Genomic DNA, 18,669 nt, shown 5'->3' with positions numbered 1-18,669 from the left:
AGCAGGCCTGCTTGTGTCCCCTCCCAGGATCTTGCCCACTTCCAGCCTGCTAATGGGGAGAATGTTGGCAGACAGTGCTGTGCCAGCACTGCTCAGCAGCAGCCAAAACTTCTTTCCAGCTACCAGTGCAAAGCACAGCACTGTGAGGACTGCAGTGGGAAAAAACTGAACATGATCTCAGCCAGACCAAAACACTAGCCCAGAGAGTTAAGCCAGAGTGAGAAGCTTTGGACTGGATTTGGTTTCTGTTTGTCAAAGCACACTTGGAGAATGAGGGTGTAGTATCAAAGCCATTCCTCCTTCTCTCATCCTGATGACAGATTTATCATTTTGAAAACTAAGACAAAATTTATTATAAACTTTATTATAGTGAAAGCAAAGTTTTTACACATCTGTAAACAGAAGACAGAAGGAAAAGAAAGAAAGAAAAAAGGTTTGACTTTAAACTCACCCTCCCTAAATGTCCCATGTCCACAGCCTTCAATAAAAACTAGTGCCTGAGACATGTTAAAAGAAGTTTGATTTAAAGGAAGAGAATAAAAAAGGTTTGACGAAGTTTGATTTAAAGGGATGGAATAAATGATACATGTCTGAAGATTGCCTTATAAATGATTAAGCAATGCTAAAAACTTCAACTCAGAAATCAAATTCATGGGCAAATTTGCTGGATGGCATATTCCATTTTTGAAATTTATGATGAAGATAGATATCTGTTATTTTAGAATTGATCTCCACCTCAGAATAAGATCTTTTCTTCTGGCACCTGCTGGATTTTCTGTTGGCACACTCAAGTCTTTACTGTCTACTACTGACTTTTTATTTCTATAATGTCTACTCCAAAAGGGTGACATTTTTAAGCAAATCTTCACTGTCATCTTCCATTTTTGTGTTTTGCCAAAGCTGATGTTCTTTTATCAGCAGTTCCACAGAGGTAAATGGATTTTTAGTGAATCAGGGCTCCTTCATTTTCTGATTTTAAAGCATTATTGAGTAGGGAATGCAATACTTTAGAGGAAGAGCACTGTGAGCAGATGAACATCTCAAATTGCTAAATAAATATTGAAGAGTTTGTTTTTGAAATAAAAGCTTGGCAAGGCTGGAAAGTTTGGTTTAGTATTCAGAGGCACTGACAAATTGTGACCTATTCCTTTTTATAGTAGCATACTAAGAAATTCATGTTATGCTAAAAGAATGGTTAAGGAAATGTCCTGTAATGAGTGGCCAGCTCATGCTTAAGACTTTTTAGGCAAGTGAGACCTAATTAAACCATGAAGATAGGGCAAAACAGTAATTCCATTCAATTGTAGTTTCAATTTTAGAAGTCATGGCCCCCCCTTGAATTGAATCCCTGTCTCCTGTGGTCAGACTCGGTAGAGCTCTTGCTGAAGCAGAAATGTTCCCTTTTTGCAGGATCCTGCAAAATCTCCCTTTGGAGATTGTTGCTGTCCCAGGTAGATGGAGGGGGCTGCTGAATTCTCAGAGCTAGATGGGGCCTAAAACAGGTGCTGCCTGGAGGAACAGAGGAAGCCTGAGACTATTGTATGTGTGGCTCAAGCCCCAGCACTGCCCCTGACAGCTGTAAGGAGTGTCCTTCTCCATCCCTGGCCCCAGATCTGGTGCATCCAGAGTGGACACAGGGATGCCCTGGCAGCAGCTGGCAGGCAAGGCAAAGGTGTAGCAAGCAGTGGGCAGACATGCAAGGGCCATAGCATGACTTAGACAAGGTGTAAAGGAGACTGGTTCAGTCCAGAAAGGGTGAGGAGACGGGAAGTCATAGCAGTTTTTGAGAATGTGCAGGGCACTGCAGGGAGTATAATGTCTGTACTTAGCTATGCCCTTGTAAAACCATGATAAAGCACTTGAATTGTATCCTCATCTGGGCTAAATTACATTACAAGCACTAACTTCAGAGGCATTGTTTTAATTCATTCCAGCTGAACAGTCAGCAGAGAAAAATTGTGGATTAAAGATGCAAGTGCAAATTACTACTATTTTTGTTTTACCATGATATGTATGTTGTATGTCCTTGTTAGATATATTCTAGTTTCTTATAGCTGCTGATCATTGTTGTTTCTTACTTTAGCACAAGTAAAAGATCTCTGCCTTTGAAAGACATGACACACAGCACTAATAAAATATCAGACACAGTACTATAGCAAGCTCCTAAAAAGGAGATAAAACAGATTTCAAAAAATAGCATGTGGTAGGTTTTACAAATTAATAAATGGCTATACCTAAATTTTCAATGATGAATCAAGAGCTTGAATATTCTTTGAGAGACTGGAGCTGTATGGGCTAAGGCTTTTTCTGGAGACAGAGCAGGAAGGAACAAAACTCTGTATTACCCAGATGTCAAAGAGGATAAGGATTATAAATGGAGATCTGATCACACAGTCACAACAGCAATAACATGGCAGCCCTGATAGTGTATTAAAATCTTGGCTGGTATGCACAAAAGAAGAGAAACTCACTCAGGTGTGTAAGAAAGCATTCTAATAGATTCTATCTAGCTCTGATCTTGAGATTAGTCTAATTAGAGTCATTTGGCCTCTTCTCCTGGTTTTTGTTAGACATGTAAACTTAAATACCCTGCAAAAAAAAAGATCCTGGACACAAAGATGTCAATAAAGTCAGACCTATAGTGGATGCTTTTGGCCAACTGTGAATTATTAGCAAGTTACAGAGAATGTCAGGGACTCGAGGAGAAGTAGCTGTAAAGTAGGCATCAAACCCAAGACCTGCGTGACCCTGGCTGTCATGATCATTAGGATTCAGTCCTTTACTACAGGGTTAAGGGGATTAAAAAGGTAGAAGCAGCAGTACTGTTAAAGGAAATTGTTCAGTGTGCAGTGGGGAAGCTAATTCTCTCCTTACTTTCAACCAAGATAGAAAATAATTAAATAAAGGGAATAAATTTAAGGTGATATATCTTCTGTCAGGACTGCAGAGAGTTGGGATGACATGGTAAAAGAGATCAGAAGAGGTAGATTTTCAGAACAGGACATAAAATTTAGAAATGTAATGTGTATTTATTTAAGTGCTATCTGTATGTTTGCCTTCACTTTGCTGCTTTGAAAAGTCTAATCTCCAGTTTTAAAGAAATTTAGCAGTTGTAAACCCCTATACACCCCAACAAAAGAATGTCATGGGATCTTGGACAAATTCAAATAAAGCCTGCTGTTTCTCATTTTAATGCTCTGAATGTCAATCTGAATTTTGCTGATAGAGCTGGCCCTTTTAGTGTTTGGTTTAGTCCTGATTTTTACTTTGGCATCAAATATCCACCTGCAGAATTACAGTCAACAAAGGGAAAGCTGCCTCTTCATTTCTATACTCTATTTGACATGTGTAGGTTTGGCTGTATGTATTAAAGTGTTGTGGGTTTGGGCTTGCTGGTATCCCAGATCTGAACCACTGTCTCATTGCTCATGGTTGAATTAATGATGTGAATGTCTAAGAAGCCATCAGATTCATAAATCACCAGAAATGAGAGGGATAACTCATAAAAGTCTTTTCCTTTTGTTTAGCCATTTATCATTTTGCTTGCACATTAATAAACAGAGCTCCCCTGAGGTAAGCCATAGGAAGAAAGATTTTTCTTCCTAATTTTCCTCAATCGTGGCCAGTAGATCACAAATGAAGAGAGCAGGCTTGTCACAGTGTGCTGGTGTCTCTCTCTACCCATCACTGATAACAAATAAATCTGATGAAATCCTGGTGGATAATTATTTGTGTTTCCATACCAGGTGCCAGGTTCCCGAGTCCGAGGTTGTCGGCTAGACCGAGCCGGAAGCGCACGTTGTCCATATCCCCCCTGTCTGACCACAGCTTTGACCTTCAGACCATGATACGGACCTCTCCAAACTCCTTGGTCACCATTCTCAATAATTCTCGTAGCAGTTCGTCAGCCAGTGGTTCTTATGGCCACTTATCTGCAAGTGCAATAAGGTAAGAATTGCATTTGCTACCTGAATTGTATATTCTCATTTATGTGTCACACACATGCAAATGTGAACATATACTCACATCTTTAAGTAATTTGTGGGGGGGGGATTGTGAATATGTGCATTTTGCACTTTCTATAATGTATGTTCATCAGAGCTTAATTTAAAGTATACAATATTTTTTTTCCTGCTCAGAAAGGTAATAACAAGGAACCTTTTGGCCTGTTATTGCCCACTGCAGGTAATATTTTGTCTGACCAGCAGGAACAGTGTGTGTTTGTGTGTCCTGTAATACGTTTTCAGAGAAGAAACTCTAGAATAGGTTTGTGACTTAAGTCAGTTGGGTTCTTCTGCCCATAGATATGATGGACAGTGAAATGTCCCTACATTACAATCATCAGAAAGTAAAGAAGAGAAATATGGTACTGTTCAATCCAAATGTTTGGCTGTAACTTTTGGGTATTCAAATTTTTTTTTCATGTTTTCATGTCTTGAAAGATTTGACATTCTCTGGTTAATTTTTTTTTTTTTTGTACCAAGGAAATACTGTCATCAGAAATGCCATGATTTTCACTTGGCTGCTTCACTTGTGTGTGCAAAAAACCAGTCAGGAATGGTTGTTCTGGAGGCAGGATAGTGGAGTAGCAAATGAAGAGATGGACAGAAGTTGTGCAGAAAAGGGAAGTAAATAGGGCCCAAAGGAGAGGGAACTAAAGGGATAATGTAAAAAGAAAAAAGGGAGTTGAAGAGAAATCAAGAACTGCAACAGGAAAAATGAGATGCAACTGCAGAACATTTTTGTATTTGTGGCATGGCTATATGTTAACTGAAAAAAGCTCCTTTGATATTCTAAAAAAAAAATCCTCCACCTCTCCAAAGTGTCAGAAAATGCTGGGCTTGCGTTTATAACCCTCAAAGAGTGCTTCTGGGCCCTGGCTTAACAGCAGCTTCCACCTTCAATTTGCAATGAAGCAAAGAAGCGAGTCCCTACAGCAGTTTCTTGAGATGGGGCACCCATTTTGGGCAAGGCTCAAAACACTTCCAAGGTCATAGGTTTGACCCCCTGTATGGACGATTCACTTAAAAAGTCAGATTTTATGAGCCTCGTGGGTCCCATCCAACTCAGAATATTCTATGAAATCTGTGAAATGCCTCTGTGGCAAAAATGACACATTTACAGCTTTGAAAATGGGCTGTGGGGGTTCTCACTCCTGTAGAAGATGGGGCACACAACTGGCATGTTAGAAACCATGAGCCTGACAAACTCTGAGAGTGACAGCACTGCAAATATTGGTATTAGTGTAAGTGCTGTGTTTTCCTTTTTAAGCACTTTTAAATTGTCGTGCTTTGTAGCTCAGATGTCCTTGAGTAGCTCTGTGGTATTTCACAGGTACAGGTATTGCTCTCAATACTGCTTGGCAGTCAATGGATCCATGGTCCCAGTTATGAAGCTCCTCAATGACGGATGTGATTTATGCCAATGGCTGGCAGCAGTTGGACCACATATGTATGTCAGATACATGGAACTGTGTGGAGGTGTGCTATCTGCACTGTCATTAAGATGGGATGACACTGAATAACTAAACTCCTTTCCCGTAGCTTGTAGCTTTGGTAAAGCAAATAGTGCCTGAAAGTTGGCATAGTCTCTACAGTGGAGTAAGTCTTCTCTCCTTTTACTCTTCCAAAGCAAAGCTGGAGTCAGGTGAATAGTTTTGTTGAAAACAGTTGTGGAACTGGAGGGAGCTATGGGCAAAGATTGAGTTAAGATTGTAAGGTGTGTTCATAGTGAGTCTTGTGAACTGGTGTCACTGAAGAAAGCAGTGCTTGTGTGACTCAACCTGTGGTTGACCAAATCTTTCAGCCCTTCCCGGTCATACTTCCCAGGAATGCATAATACAACATTTCACATGATTTTGAATAAAGATTTGGTTTTTTTTCATTTTGATAAGAGTATGTCCGTTCATCATGCAAAGTTGGCAATGTACGCTTCCATTCTTCTCATTTGAAAGGAAGGAAAGGGAGAACTCTTCTTCCTGCTTTGCAGCTCACCTCTGTTGGTGCCCTTTAACTTCTCCTGTGTGAACCTGTGTATATAAACCAAAATAAACAGTGATGTAAGGTATTAAACCCAAACCACATTTCATTGCCTTAATAAATTCCAAGACTAAATGCCAACAGGACTGTCAGTAAAACCTAATTTAATATTCACTGTCTTGCAAATAATGCATTCAGCATAAGAACTGTTGTATTGAATAAAACCATAGGTTCATCTCATTTAAAATCCTGTCAGCAACCATGACCAAAGTCTAGAAAAAAACATTTCCTGGTTTATATCCCAGCTTCTGGAAACTTACAGGTTAATATCATCTGAGTTGCTGCAAGAAAATGGTACAATTCAGCAAGGCACTAGATGGAATTGCAAGACAGGAAGGGTTTTTACTTTCAATAGTATTAGTAGCATTAACTATACTTTACGTAGTCCTTCTACTTCTTGATGTTGTTTCCTATCTTTTTTAACTTAGTCCAAATAGTTTACACTGGACAGCATTTTTCATGGTAAATTTCTATCTAATGCTGAGTATTTCCAAAAAACATCAGCAAGGTATTAATTTATCCAAATGAAGTTAGGGAATAAGAGATTTTTCTGTACAAACTAGAAGAACTATTGCCTTTTTTTCTGGGAAGCTGAACTTTGCCAGGAATGTTGCCTAGATGATATAGATGTGATCTTTGCTGTTCTTGAGAAATTGTCCCATTTAGCCAAGTGATAAGTCCTTAAGAGGTTTCTATTAGCATGTGTTAAATAAACTAAGCACTCAGCGGTTTCCAGTCCAGGACCCACAGATAGGAATGAGGACCTTTCCCTGCAGCTGCAGCTCTGGTGCCTCCTTGGGAAGCCTGTGGAGGCTCAGCTGTCTGTCCAGCCATAACAGTTTTGTGAAACAGAAAGCAGTCTTTAGAGGAGACAGAAGTCAGCCCAGAAACTGTGCAGGCTAAGCAAGTTGGCACAAAATGCCTTTCTATAACAGCATAGGCTTGCAGCAGGAGAGAGAAAAGGCTGCAGAATAAGGCACGCAGAAGCCGTTCATTCAGAGAATGAAGGTACTGCCCCCTTGTGATGGTGCTCTGATACCATCTTTAACTTCAGGGTTGCACAGTATTTATAGGGCCCCTGTCTTCTTCAGTGCACAGCCTGAGCATCCTCTGTGGATCAGTGAGAGCCACAGGACACTGCCTCACCTGTCCCAGACAGCTTACAAGAGGAGGGAGCCTCGTACCTGCTTGTTTGCTGCCTGCAGGGCAGACTGTGCTCTTGCAACACAATTCCAGACTGATGCTGGGCAAACTGAGCTAGTCAGGAGTGACCACCAGGCTCAGTTTGTCTTCTGGAGTCCCAGCCTACCACTCTTAATTTTGCAGAGAAGTCAAATTGCTCACGGCCATGACTTGAAGATGTTGACAGCTGTTTTGAACATTTTGTGTACTGCGTCATGTTAACTAGCCCAGATCCTCTTGCCTGAAATTGGGCCACCCCAATGAGTGACACTTTTTGCCTCCATCTTTCTTTGATTCATGTTCCTGTTCAAAATGAATCCTACCCCTTCACCGCAGAGGGAGGTTGAAAGCATTAATGTTTTGTGAAGCAATTAGATTATACAGTGATGAGCACAGTGGAGACACTCAGGAGGGTGTCAGTAATTATTTATGCACTGGTGGTTTAAATACAAGGGAAGGAAGGCCTATGGGCTTTACTCTGGGCACAGAGAAGAAAAGTACCAGAGGGCCTATCGCTGAAGGCTACTATGTGTCTTGTGGACTGAATGAATTAAGACTCCTGCAGAGGGGGAAAGGGGTGTGCTGTCACGTAACTAAAAGCTGATGAGTCAGCACAGAAAGATTTGGGCAAGTTTACTTCTGGTATGCCTAATTTTGTGGGTTCAATGCTCTTTCACACCCATTTTTGTAAAAGTACTACTTTGTTTAGGAAGTGTCTGCAGGACCTCACTGGTCTTTGCATTGGCTAAAAAAGAGGCTAAAAGATTACATCCTGTGCTTCACAAAGCTTTTCAGCATTGGATCCTCTCTATGAGCACTGTGGGATGCTGAGGATGAAATCAGGTGAGAAGAGCCCCATTTTGGTCTCTGTTTGTACTAAGCCAAGCACATAAGGGCTCTGGTCTTTGACATGGGTACTACTGTAGATTGGATAATAAATACTAGTAGTTCAGCACAATCCAGAGAGAGCTCAGCCTGGCGGGTGCTTTGCCATTGTCAGCTGGCAGTGTAGTGCTGTGCCCTGACTACTGGCTGAGTACTTGAAAAGGAGATGACACTCCTGCTGACAGCTAATAGTGGATCTCCTTTTGCACACCAGGTAGAGCTTCTACTTTGTGCATTTGAAAACACCTGGTTTAGGTCTCAGCTGGGAGAGATTATGCAGAAAGGAGATGTGTGAAGTAGCATCAAATGAGGATAATCCTTCATTTGACATTTACTCATTTGGTTACCTGCCTCAGTCCTGCAGTGCAGCACCCCTGCTATTAATCCTTTGTCAAGATGTACTTAATATTATATCTGCTACCTGTGACAATTATTAGACTTTGCACTTCGGTAGCACTTCTGTTTGAGAGACAGCATGGTTTAGAGTGAGTATAGAGGGGGTAATCACTTCCCATGATATTAAGAGTACTGATTCAAAACCTTTACAAAAGATTAACTGGTCTTTAATAAACACAGGAGGCTGAGACTTCATGTTCTATAAGATTTGAAATTTAGAACCTCTAGTCCCTCAATGCTATGATACCAAAATTACAAAGTCAGTTTGCAGAAAGTGATCTGAATTCCCTGTCAGATTCAAGGTGTTTAAGTCAGTAATTCCACCAACTACAAGAGACTTTCTTTGGGTCTAGGCAGATATAACTGGGAATATAACTTAGCCATCTCATAAGCTGTGAAAATTCAGTTTCATGTGAGCCCAAGAGCCCTTTGGGATCTCCTTGAAAGAAACCAAGAAAACACAGTAGCACTTCTTTTTTTCCCCATGTGCTGCCCTGCTTCCCTGATAGCATCAGAACAATTAACATAGTGTGGTTAATTACAACCAGACCCTGGCTGCTCTGGCTCCTGTTACTTTGCTCTGGCTTGATCTGAAGCATCAGGGAATGATGGCAAGGATGCTTTCACAAAGAGCACTAGAAAGGGATAGCCAGGTTTGTAGAGTGAGCTTAGACAGCAATGGATTAACATCAGTGAGGAAGACAAGAGTTGTGTCTCTGGAAGCAGGTACTGGATTCTCAATTATTTCCTCATCTCATATAAGCTCCTTGTATAGAATGATTGTTGTATAATGAGTCAGTGTGTTGTATCTAGAGATGAGTAACTAGGTAATAATTTTTCCAGTTTTCCTTAGCAAACACAAAGAGAAAATAAAGAGAAAAATAAAAATAGAGTTAAGATATCCAAATGAAGTATAAAGTTATCAACAGAGAAAAGTGAAAGTATCTTTAGCAGAGAGCCCAACAGTATAATTATACACTCTATTAAAAAAAAAAGGAAAGAGTATCCTTTTATCAGGTTTAAATTATCCATTTTTTGAATTGAACAGAATGTCTCAGTTATAAGACAGGAAGCCCTCGTGTTCTCAATCTTCCTTCTTTATTCAATATTTTATATATTCTTATTATGTCTCCTCTTATTCATCTCCTTTCTGATGTTGTTTTCAGTCTGCTCCTTAGAGTTCTTGCATTGTTTTTTCTGCTGATACTCTCTAAAAGTCTCCTTCTACTACATGCAATAATATTCCAGGGGAGGAGCAGCAATTTAAATGCACCATGATTTTTTCAGGTTTTTTCTCTAGCCAATTGTTTTAACATGTTTTTGCCATAGCTTCATGTTGATCAAATTTTCATTCCTTCATTGAATTCTGCATTGAGACAAGCAAGTGCTTCTTGCCATTTGTCTCAGTTAATTTAGAACCAGTGTATGAGTAGCTCTGACTCCATTTCAGTATCGATATGCATCTTGCTATCAGTATTGCTCATTCATCTAGCATACTGGGCTCTAAAGATAACCACTTAGCTTTCACCATGCTGCTCAAAATAATTTTGTCACATATGCAGATATAATTTTTTTTCATTTCTCAACTCCACGTCCAGATTGCTGACAATTGCACTATGAAACAGAAGACCCCATCTCAGAATTTTAATCTAACCTTTACTTAAATCCAACTACTTAATTCTTACCTTTGATTTGTGTTTTAGACTGTAAGTTGTAAGTTTGTATATTTCTGTAATTATATCTGTGTAAAAGGACATGCTCAAATGCTGGTTAATGAAGTTAAAAAGGACATGTTTAGCATAGCACAGGTAGAACAAAATGCATTAAAACAATGCTTTGCAAGAAGCTCATTATGATAGGATGTGTTGGATAAAGAGTTTGTTTATTATGTCAGCAATATAGGTGTTTTGTTGTTTTATTATCACTCATTGGAGTCTGCCTAAGATGCAGTGCTGAATTTGACTGAAAGCCTTTTTTACATTAAAAGCTTTCTGATTAGTTGCTTGCAATATGCTGTAAATGAAGGCTTTGTTTCAGTTCAGACTGAGTCAAATTCAGTCCAAGTGTATCCCCACTGAAACAGGTCCTACTATAACTAGACCTTCACATAGGTGCAACATAGGGCTTTATTCTCCATGGTGAGTAACTGTGGTTAATCTAGAGAAGGGAATATAATGCTCTATCCTGCAATAATAGCTTCATTTCATACCTTCTTTCAAGAAGTGTGAATGGCAGAGAAGTGCCACAAAGTGAATAAAAGTGAAATTCACCAATATTACAGAAAGTTGCATCTATATAAGACTCTGTGAAAATATAACCATGCAGCTGGCCTCCTGCACGAAGCTCATGTAGATTATAGGAGGGTGACATTCAGGGAGATTTTTCCAGAGGTCATTCACATATTGCATTAGAAAGTGGTGGATATTTCTCACCAGAAACACCAGAAACATGAATGGCAAGAATTCTGCCTTTGGAAAAAATCTAAGGAGATGAGCAACATAAAGAATGCAGACTACACAGGCATGTATTGTGTGCACACTTACAGGTACAGGTGCACTTATATACAAGTGAGATAATGGATACATGCTTGTAAATCTGTTTGTCACAGATCTTGTAATTAAAAGTCCATTTGAAGCAACTTGCTTCAGACTGGCTCAGTGTTACTGAAAGAGTTTAAACTCATTTATTGAACCCAGAGCAATATTAGTTCCAGGAAAGTTCTCCAGCCAATACAAGTGTGCTGGAGTTTAGCACTTCATTACTTCGTTTTCAGACCTTAAAAGTAAGTATTAATTAGCACTTTGAATGTAATAAATTATACCAGTTTTAGAAGCCTGAAAGTGCTTAGCCATGAATTTAATTCAAAATTATGTTTGCTAGAAGTGACATGAACTTCCATGGAGGGGGCACAGATAAATTATGCAAGGTACCATTAATACAATGTCCAGTTAGGATACTAAGAATTCCTTCACAGGAATAATCCAGTGAGAAGGACAAAGCTGACAATGCTGTCTGAGCACTGTATAAGGTTAATCAGTGTGGCCCCATTGCTCTCAGTGAAACTATGCCATTTTACTCTGGATATGGCAATGTATTCATGAAGAAAAATTTCACCTAGCCTAGCAGATAAAACAGAATAGATAATAAGGCAAGCTGAAGAGAAAGTACAAGCCACAGACTCTGTTAATTTTAAACTGGTAACAGAAAATTAAAAAAAAAAAAAAAGGGCAGTGATGTATGTGAATTAAATACGATTGTACAATGATGGTTATTATCTGATGAAAACTGGAACACCTAGTAAAATACATGCTCTTCTTTATTAGATGATGGATATGTCTTTTTACCAATTCATTTAGATTAATTGTCTCTAAATTAGTGATTTTTAATGCAACATGTCAACATTACAAATGTGGAGGGATGTTTGAAAACTAGTAATTTTTGAAATATTTTTTCAAAGGATTTCAAGTCTCATACCTGCATTCAAGATCACACTATGTTTTGTTTCATAGTCAAAGTTTGGTATTGTTTTCCCTTGTACTTGAGTAGCAAGCCATAAAAACTAATGATGACTTTCCTGCATTGCCTACTCAGAGTGCACTATTGTCAGTTAAAAAAATCAGGGACAGGAACAGAATTTAAAGCACAATTTTTTATTAGAAAAAATATTAGATATATTATGGGTAAATTGCTCCAAACAGAAGTGCATTTTAAAGTTAACTAGGTGTTATCCTAGTTTGTGATGATCAGCTTTATTGAAGATGAAGGCAGTCCACCTACAAATTACTTAGCCCTTTCTTGAACTGGGGTGCTTTTTGGAGGGATTTGTATAATTTGGTCTGTCTAGTGTAGGTCCCTGAGGGCAAAAAGTGAGGGAGGCTGTAGGGCAAAAAGGGAGTGCCACGGCTTTTCCACAAGTCAGGAAGGGCCTGCATGTCCCCTTGCAGTGCTGGTTGCACCCTCCCTCATGAAGCGAATGTTAGGGCTGTGAATGCACCCCCCAGACATCAAAGACCCTTCAAAGGCCAAAAGGCCTGAAGGCCTCTCCTGCCCCATGACCTAGGTGGACACAGTGCGTCTCACTGCGCCCCACGTTCCTGGCCAGTGACCTATTCTGCATTGTTTTATTTCAAAAGGTGTTGGGCAGTTGGGGTACAACAAGGACAAGCAAAGAAAAAGATCAAAGGACTGAAAAATTATGTGGATGAGTTGAAATAGAGTTTACCTGTTTTTTCCAGACTGGACAGGAAGAAGGTATAGAAATAATTTCAACTATTTAAAAAAGAAAAGAGAGGAAGGGGAAGGCAGATAATGAGTGCTGCATAGAATTACAAAGTTTTGGATCTTCAGTTGACACAGGAAATACAGAGGATAGGAAACAAACTTTTAATATGGTAAACATAATGTGGTTTTATATGAATAAATAAAGATCCCCCAAAGAAACAAATTTATCTTTCTGAAGCTTAAAAATGAAGAAAAAAATTAAAAACATCAGACATATCCCACTGGGTCAAAATAGAGGTGTTACTCTTGTTAGGATGTCTCTCACTGTGCAAACAGGGGATTCTATTCAAGAAGCACATGAACCCCCCTGCTTGTTCACTTTTGTTCTCTTAGTGCTCTCCCAGCATCAATATTCTTGAGGTTAGCAACCCCAAAGTACACACTGATGCTTTTTCCCTTCAGTATTTCAGTATGGACCTGTTATCTTTGGATTTGTCTAGTCACATACGAACCTGCTGGCTATGTCTGCAGCTATTCTAAAAGTCCACAAATGCTTTTTTTTTTTTAATTTCTCTCTTTCAAGTTGTTCCCCTATGTCTTTCATTAAATGCTCCCTCATTAACATGCTTGGGAAGCTGTTGCCCTAAAACCTTGCAAAGGCAGAACCAGAAAGGGGGAAGCACTCAGATACTTGTGCAAGATTTCCATGCATCAGCACTTGCACAACTTTGCATTTTATAACCCTAAGAGGGTGCCTTCAAAGTTTTTGGGAAGAAAATTACTGTGATATAGTGAGACAATCCTTGCAGTATTCACAAAATTGGAATCTCCTCAGCATTTTTGCCTCTTTAGGCACACCTATGCAATGTATAGAAAAGAAGGATTTTTTTTCTGACTTTAATTCACAGATGTTTTGTGGTAAATTCCGCAGCTGTGACCAGAAACTGGACGGCCATGTTAGCAGGACAGCCACAAAGTAGCCACAAAGTTTGGTTTTGATTATAACGTCTGTTTTTCTTCTTGAAGTCTGTTCTTTAAAATTTGATGTGCTCATGTAATTGCAATGTAGTCCACTGCTCTGCATTACCTCCAGTGAAGAGGGTTTGAGACTTTGCAGATGAGGAGAAGAGAGACAGACAGACAGACTGACAGAGAGAGACAGAAGCCCACAGTGTGATAAAATAAATGATATCACTGATGGACTTTTCTGTCAGTGTATATGAGTTATTGAATGCTTAAGCAGAAATATTGCATGTTTCTTCTAACCCTTATTCCTCATAAAACTCAACAACTGAAAAGACAACTGGCATGTAATTTTTAGTGGCCATATATGCTTCTACCTTCTTTTCTATTTTGTTTAAAAGTCTGTAACAGAAATACAAATGAAATTCCCTCCAGTGGTGTAAATTTTCAAATCTCAGTAGGTAGATGGAAGGAAAAGATACTTCATTTACATTTCTGTGAATCCAAGATTTTTTTGAAGTGGCTGGTGTTCTGGAAAACATGAACAATTGGGGCAGGAGTCTTGTGTTCTTCTGGCATCTGGATTTTGGAAGTCTTGAACTCCCCTTTTCTGAAATGCAGTCTCTTAAAACTGTCTTAAAAGAAACATGACTCAAAATGAGGCCCCTGGAACTACTCATTGCTTTTGAAAAACTGGTTGTTGGTTTTAGTAGTTCCAGAGTCTCAAAATTACTACTTTCAGGTCTTGCTATTTACTTGCTATTCATGCTTTTGGGCGTGAATTTTAGGTGGTTCCTGACTGACACTGCTGCCCATTTATAAGTGGACACAGCTGGAACAACTGGACAAGGGCAGCTGATGCCACTGTCCACCATTCCTGCTGATGCTGGCTGCCTGGCTGGGAAGCACTGTGAGCTTAGTAGGACCAGAAGGAGGACATAGGGCTGCTGGTCAAGGCAGAGGGATTGCATGGGGCTCTGCTCTACAGAGATTCCCCATCTGTCCTGTAGTCAGGAGTTGCTGAACAAAGTGCAGTGAAAAACTTTGGGAAGGAGGGCAGGAATCCAGGCCTTCCCTTCCCAGTAGAGCACAACATGCCAGCAATGTTGAGGGCTTTGATTTATTTTTCTTCTTTTTGGCCCTCAGCCTTAACTTTATTTTATGGTTTCTGAAAGGCAGAGAAAGACCTACCACCTTCTGTTCTCTTCAGAACTTTCTGATCTGTTCAAATCAGAAAAATCCTTCAGGCTGCCCAGTGACAACATCTTGCATGCGAGTGACATTAAACCCAGCCAGGTCAACTTGTCTTATGAGGAGCTCTCTAGAAACAGCTGGAGAGAATTGTTATTTGAGGGCAGATACCTGAGCTATTTAAGAAGTCACCCTGATGGCTGAACCATTGTCTCCATTTCTGAGTTACTCCCCTTGGCTGTGCTGGCTGTTCCTCTGTTCCCTCACAATCACCTTTTCATTTCATTCTGAGATGTTTGAAGTTTGGAGGTAGAGGGAATGAAGTGCAGGTTTTCAGGCTCCATAGGAAAATCCTAGTCCCTTAGACTCAACCGTTGCTGATGAGCACAGGGTAAAAGAAAGATACTAAAGAAAAAAGCATTCCTCCATCCCCTAGCACATCTGTCCAGCTGTGTCTTAATGCATCTGCTGCTCATATCACTGTTTTCCAGTAGGAACTTCTTGCTAAGATTATGTCTGTCTTCTCTGCTGCACTTTACAATTTTGTCAATGCCTGGCTTAGCATACTCTTTCTGGATATTGCTTGTACATTGTGAAGACAGATGTAGATAGCAAGGACATCTCTAGGAGGTAAAATCTATCCTTTTGGTGGAGGCCATTTTAATTTATGTGGGGAGGGGAATAGCAAGTATACTTATTTAAGGACTGCACTGCTTGAGTCATACAAATGTCTTTTTACCGTGTAGGGTCAGAAGGACATTACAGAAGTTTGAACCTGGTCTTGCAAAGATAGGTATTGTTGTGCATGGTCAAATGGAAAAAAAAGTAAAAAACCCCCAAAACTCAACCTGTATTTCCAAAAGCTGCTGTGTGCTTGGAACTGCCAATGAAATCAGTCCACTTATTTTTTTCTTTTAAACTGACTCATCTGAAGGGTGAAAGTGTCCTAGTATTTAACCACTCACAGAGAAATAAAATACCTCATCTAAACTGTTTGTGTGTCGTGTTTGTTGATCTTGGTGAATTTCACAGCATCTTCAGGATGGTGCCGTCTAGTGTTTGAGTGTATGAGGTGAACTCACAGTGTATGTGTGGAAACAAAAAACACCAGGGTATAGTAAAGAGGCTTTGTTTTCCACCTCATCTGTGGCAGTGTAATTGTGTGGTTTTTAATGAACAGACCGGAGTAGTTACACTTAGCAATGTTTGTTCACTAAAAAGGAAAAGGGGTGTTAAATCATTATGTTCTTTGATGAATGGCTTGTACACTGAAGAATAAATTGAACAAACTGGCATAGAGCTCAGTGAACATGAAATCAGCTATTAGAAGAAAGCTTGTGAACAAATTCTAAGCCTGATATGCATCTTTTGATTAATGTCCTATTAATCATCCATAGTGGCTACCTTAGCTAAGTCGTGCTGTAATCATTCATGGTTGCTTACAGGAACACTAGCAGGGACTATAGAGCTTCAATAACTGAATATTATTACTGATTTCTCCCTAACTCTTGCTGTGAACAATTACTGTTTTCACTACATTTCTGCCTCCCTTTATTAGAAAGAATACAATACAGAATGAAAAGAGAGTTCCTCAAAGACCAGTGAAATTCTCCCAGGGTATTCTTAATGATATTCCATCCTAAATGGGCAAACTGTTGTAATGCAGAGTTCTCACCAGGAATAATAGTAATGTAATCACATTGAAGCTGTCTTTTTATGGATTATAGTCAAACAGACAAAATGTATAGTCATATTAATGAACACAGAATTTCTGTAGAATTATTGCTTAAAATGGTTGAAATTATTTTGGCTTTTTGTATCACAGTATTTTCAGTTAATGCACTTAACAGCAACAGCAATTAAGACTCCAGACTGTTAATTTGGACAAATTTGACATTGGACGAAGCCTTGATTCCTGGAAGGTATAATGCCCACACCCCTCTCTTTTGAGACAAAATGTTTTATATTCCTGTGGTTTTTTTGAATTCTGGTAGTTCAGTGTATTTTTTTTTTTGTCAATGACTATTCTTTTTCTTGGGTTTTTTTTTTTTTCTTTTTCCCTTATCATTGGAAGCTATTGGCAAATATTTACAGGAGGATCTCTTACTCCTGTGTGTGAAGATTTAGTTCCACACCATTTATTTCTCAAGTGTGACACAAAGAATGCTTTTGCACGACCCGCAAAATAGGTCCTTAGATGGCAGTGTAATTTCCCCCTAAGTCACTGTGGTCTGGGAAATACGGTGAAGTAATGAAGTGATGACAGGTATTAACATACATAATGGGCTTTAATAGACATTGAATGTTGTTTAACTGGAAGAAGGAGAAGTGCTTTCCCATTGGAATATTTCTACATTGGAAGTCATTGATCAGCAATTTCAGAGGGGAAAGGTTAATCCATCAGTTTCTGTAACCAAACGGCACTGATGGAAATTCTTTAGGTGACATTCTGGATGAACTGAGCTTTCCATCTTTGCAAACAAATGAGTGATATGACAAGCATGGTGTTCAGAACACATTTAACCAATTGATTTTCTCTCCTCTTGTAATAAGATCTAGAGACATATGAAAAAGCGTTGCATGAGCCAAGATTAAAGGAACTGCTTCATACACACGAACATAGGGGAACTGCATTATCAATAAAAGTACTGTAAAGCATGTAGGCCCCCATTCTTTTTCTTTATATAAAGTTTGTTATTGCAATAAATAGCTGTTATTGAACTGCCTGCCTTTTATTTCAGTTTTTCTGAATTTTATTTCGGCCCACTTTCTGTAGTTTCTGGTAGAGATTAGGAAAAAATGTTATGTTTTGTTATGGTACCATTTTTGTACTCACTAGTAAAACCCTAGCAACTCTGGATTTAAAATCAGGATTTATCATCTTTGGGGCATGAAGAAGGATATGAGGGGGAAATCTGGCTTCAAGTAGTTTAAAGGTATCAAATATATTTTCAAGTTTTAATCTGTAAAGTTGCTTACCGTAATGATCCTCATCTTTTTTCCTCCCTCTTCCCTCCTTTTTCTCCCAAATTCAGCCCTGCTCTGAGTTTCACATACCCTCCTACACCAGTATCCCTCCAGCAAATGCATCAGCAAATTATAAGTCGTCAGCAAACCCTAGGTTCAGCCTTTGGACACAGCCCTCCACTCATCCATCCTGCTCCAACTTTTCCTACCCAGAGACCTATCCCTGGCATCCCCAGTGTTCTGAACCCTGTCCAGGTCAGCTCTGGACCTTCTGAGTCCACACAGGTGAGAGACAACAAAAGAAACCTTTACTTCCCATTAATTTTAAAATTAAAGAAATGGCATTGTCTCAATGGCAATTAATCACCACTGTCACTGAGACCCTTTGATAACAGTTTTCTTGTAGCTCCAGTGTTTGCAGTCACTTTATTAGGAATCGCAGGAGTGCAGTTGGTGCAGTTTCTGATTGGCAGTGTGATTTTTAGTCCTCATAAATATTCCAGTCTACTGCAGCTGCTTCTCATTCCATACTGCCTCTCCTAGATCTTATACAGTAAGCTAGTAGAGGTGGGGAGTAAGAAAAGGGACAAAACACATCAAAACAGCAATGTTTTAAAGGTTAGCAGCTTCGCTTTCAAATCAGGCTGACCCTAGGATATACAGGGTCATATTCTGCCCTCCTTGTACAGCTGTGAGTAACCTGAAGCGAGTAATTCTGTGAGCAAGAAAGTAACTCAAAGACAGCAGAGGACTGAAGGCTTTTTCCTCTGATTTGTGACAAATTGGGCTTACTGAGTTTGAATTAATCATTTCAGTAAGGTGTATT

At 39.4% G+C, this 18,669-nt stretch overlaps 1 protein-coding gene across 3 annotated transcripts in view; it reads left to right on the top strand.

Moving 5' to 3' along the window:
- The window catches only part of GLI3 (GLI family zinc finger 3), a 204,706-nt gene that overhangs the window by 143,359 nt on the left and 42,678 nt on the right, over nucleotides 1–18,669 (top strand). For all 3 annotated transcript variants that reach the window (XM_050971489.1, XM_050971487.1, XM_030230543.2), the window contains exons 7-8: nucleotides 3,747–3,948; nucleotides 17,912–18,128. In XM_050971489.1, coding sequence (XP_050827446.1) covers nucleotides 3,747–3,948; nucleotides 17,912–18,128 — 419 coding nt within the window. The remainder of the gene's footprint in view (nucleotides 1–3,746; nucleotides 3,949–17,911; nucleotides 18,129–18,669) is intronic.

The sequence above is a fragment of the Serinus canaria genome, chromosome 2 (genome assembly GCF_022539315.1).
Source record: "Serinus canaria isolate serCan28SL12 chromosome 2, serCan2020, whole genome shotgun sequence".
NCBI lineage: Eukaryota > Metazoa > Chordata > Aves > Passeriformes > Fringillidae > Serinus > Serinus canaria.
This window is presented reverse-complemented; position numbering and strand designations above follow the sequence as displayed.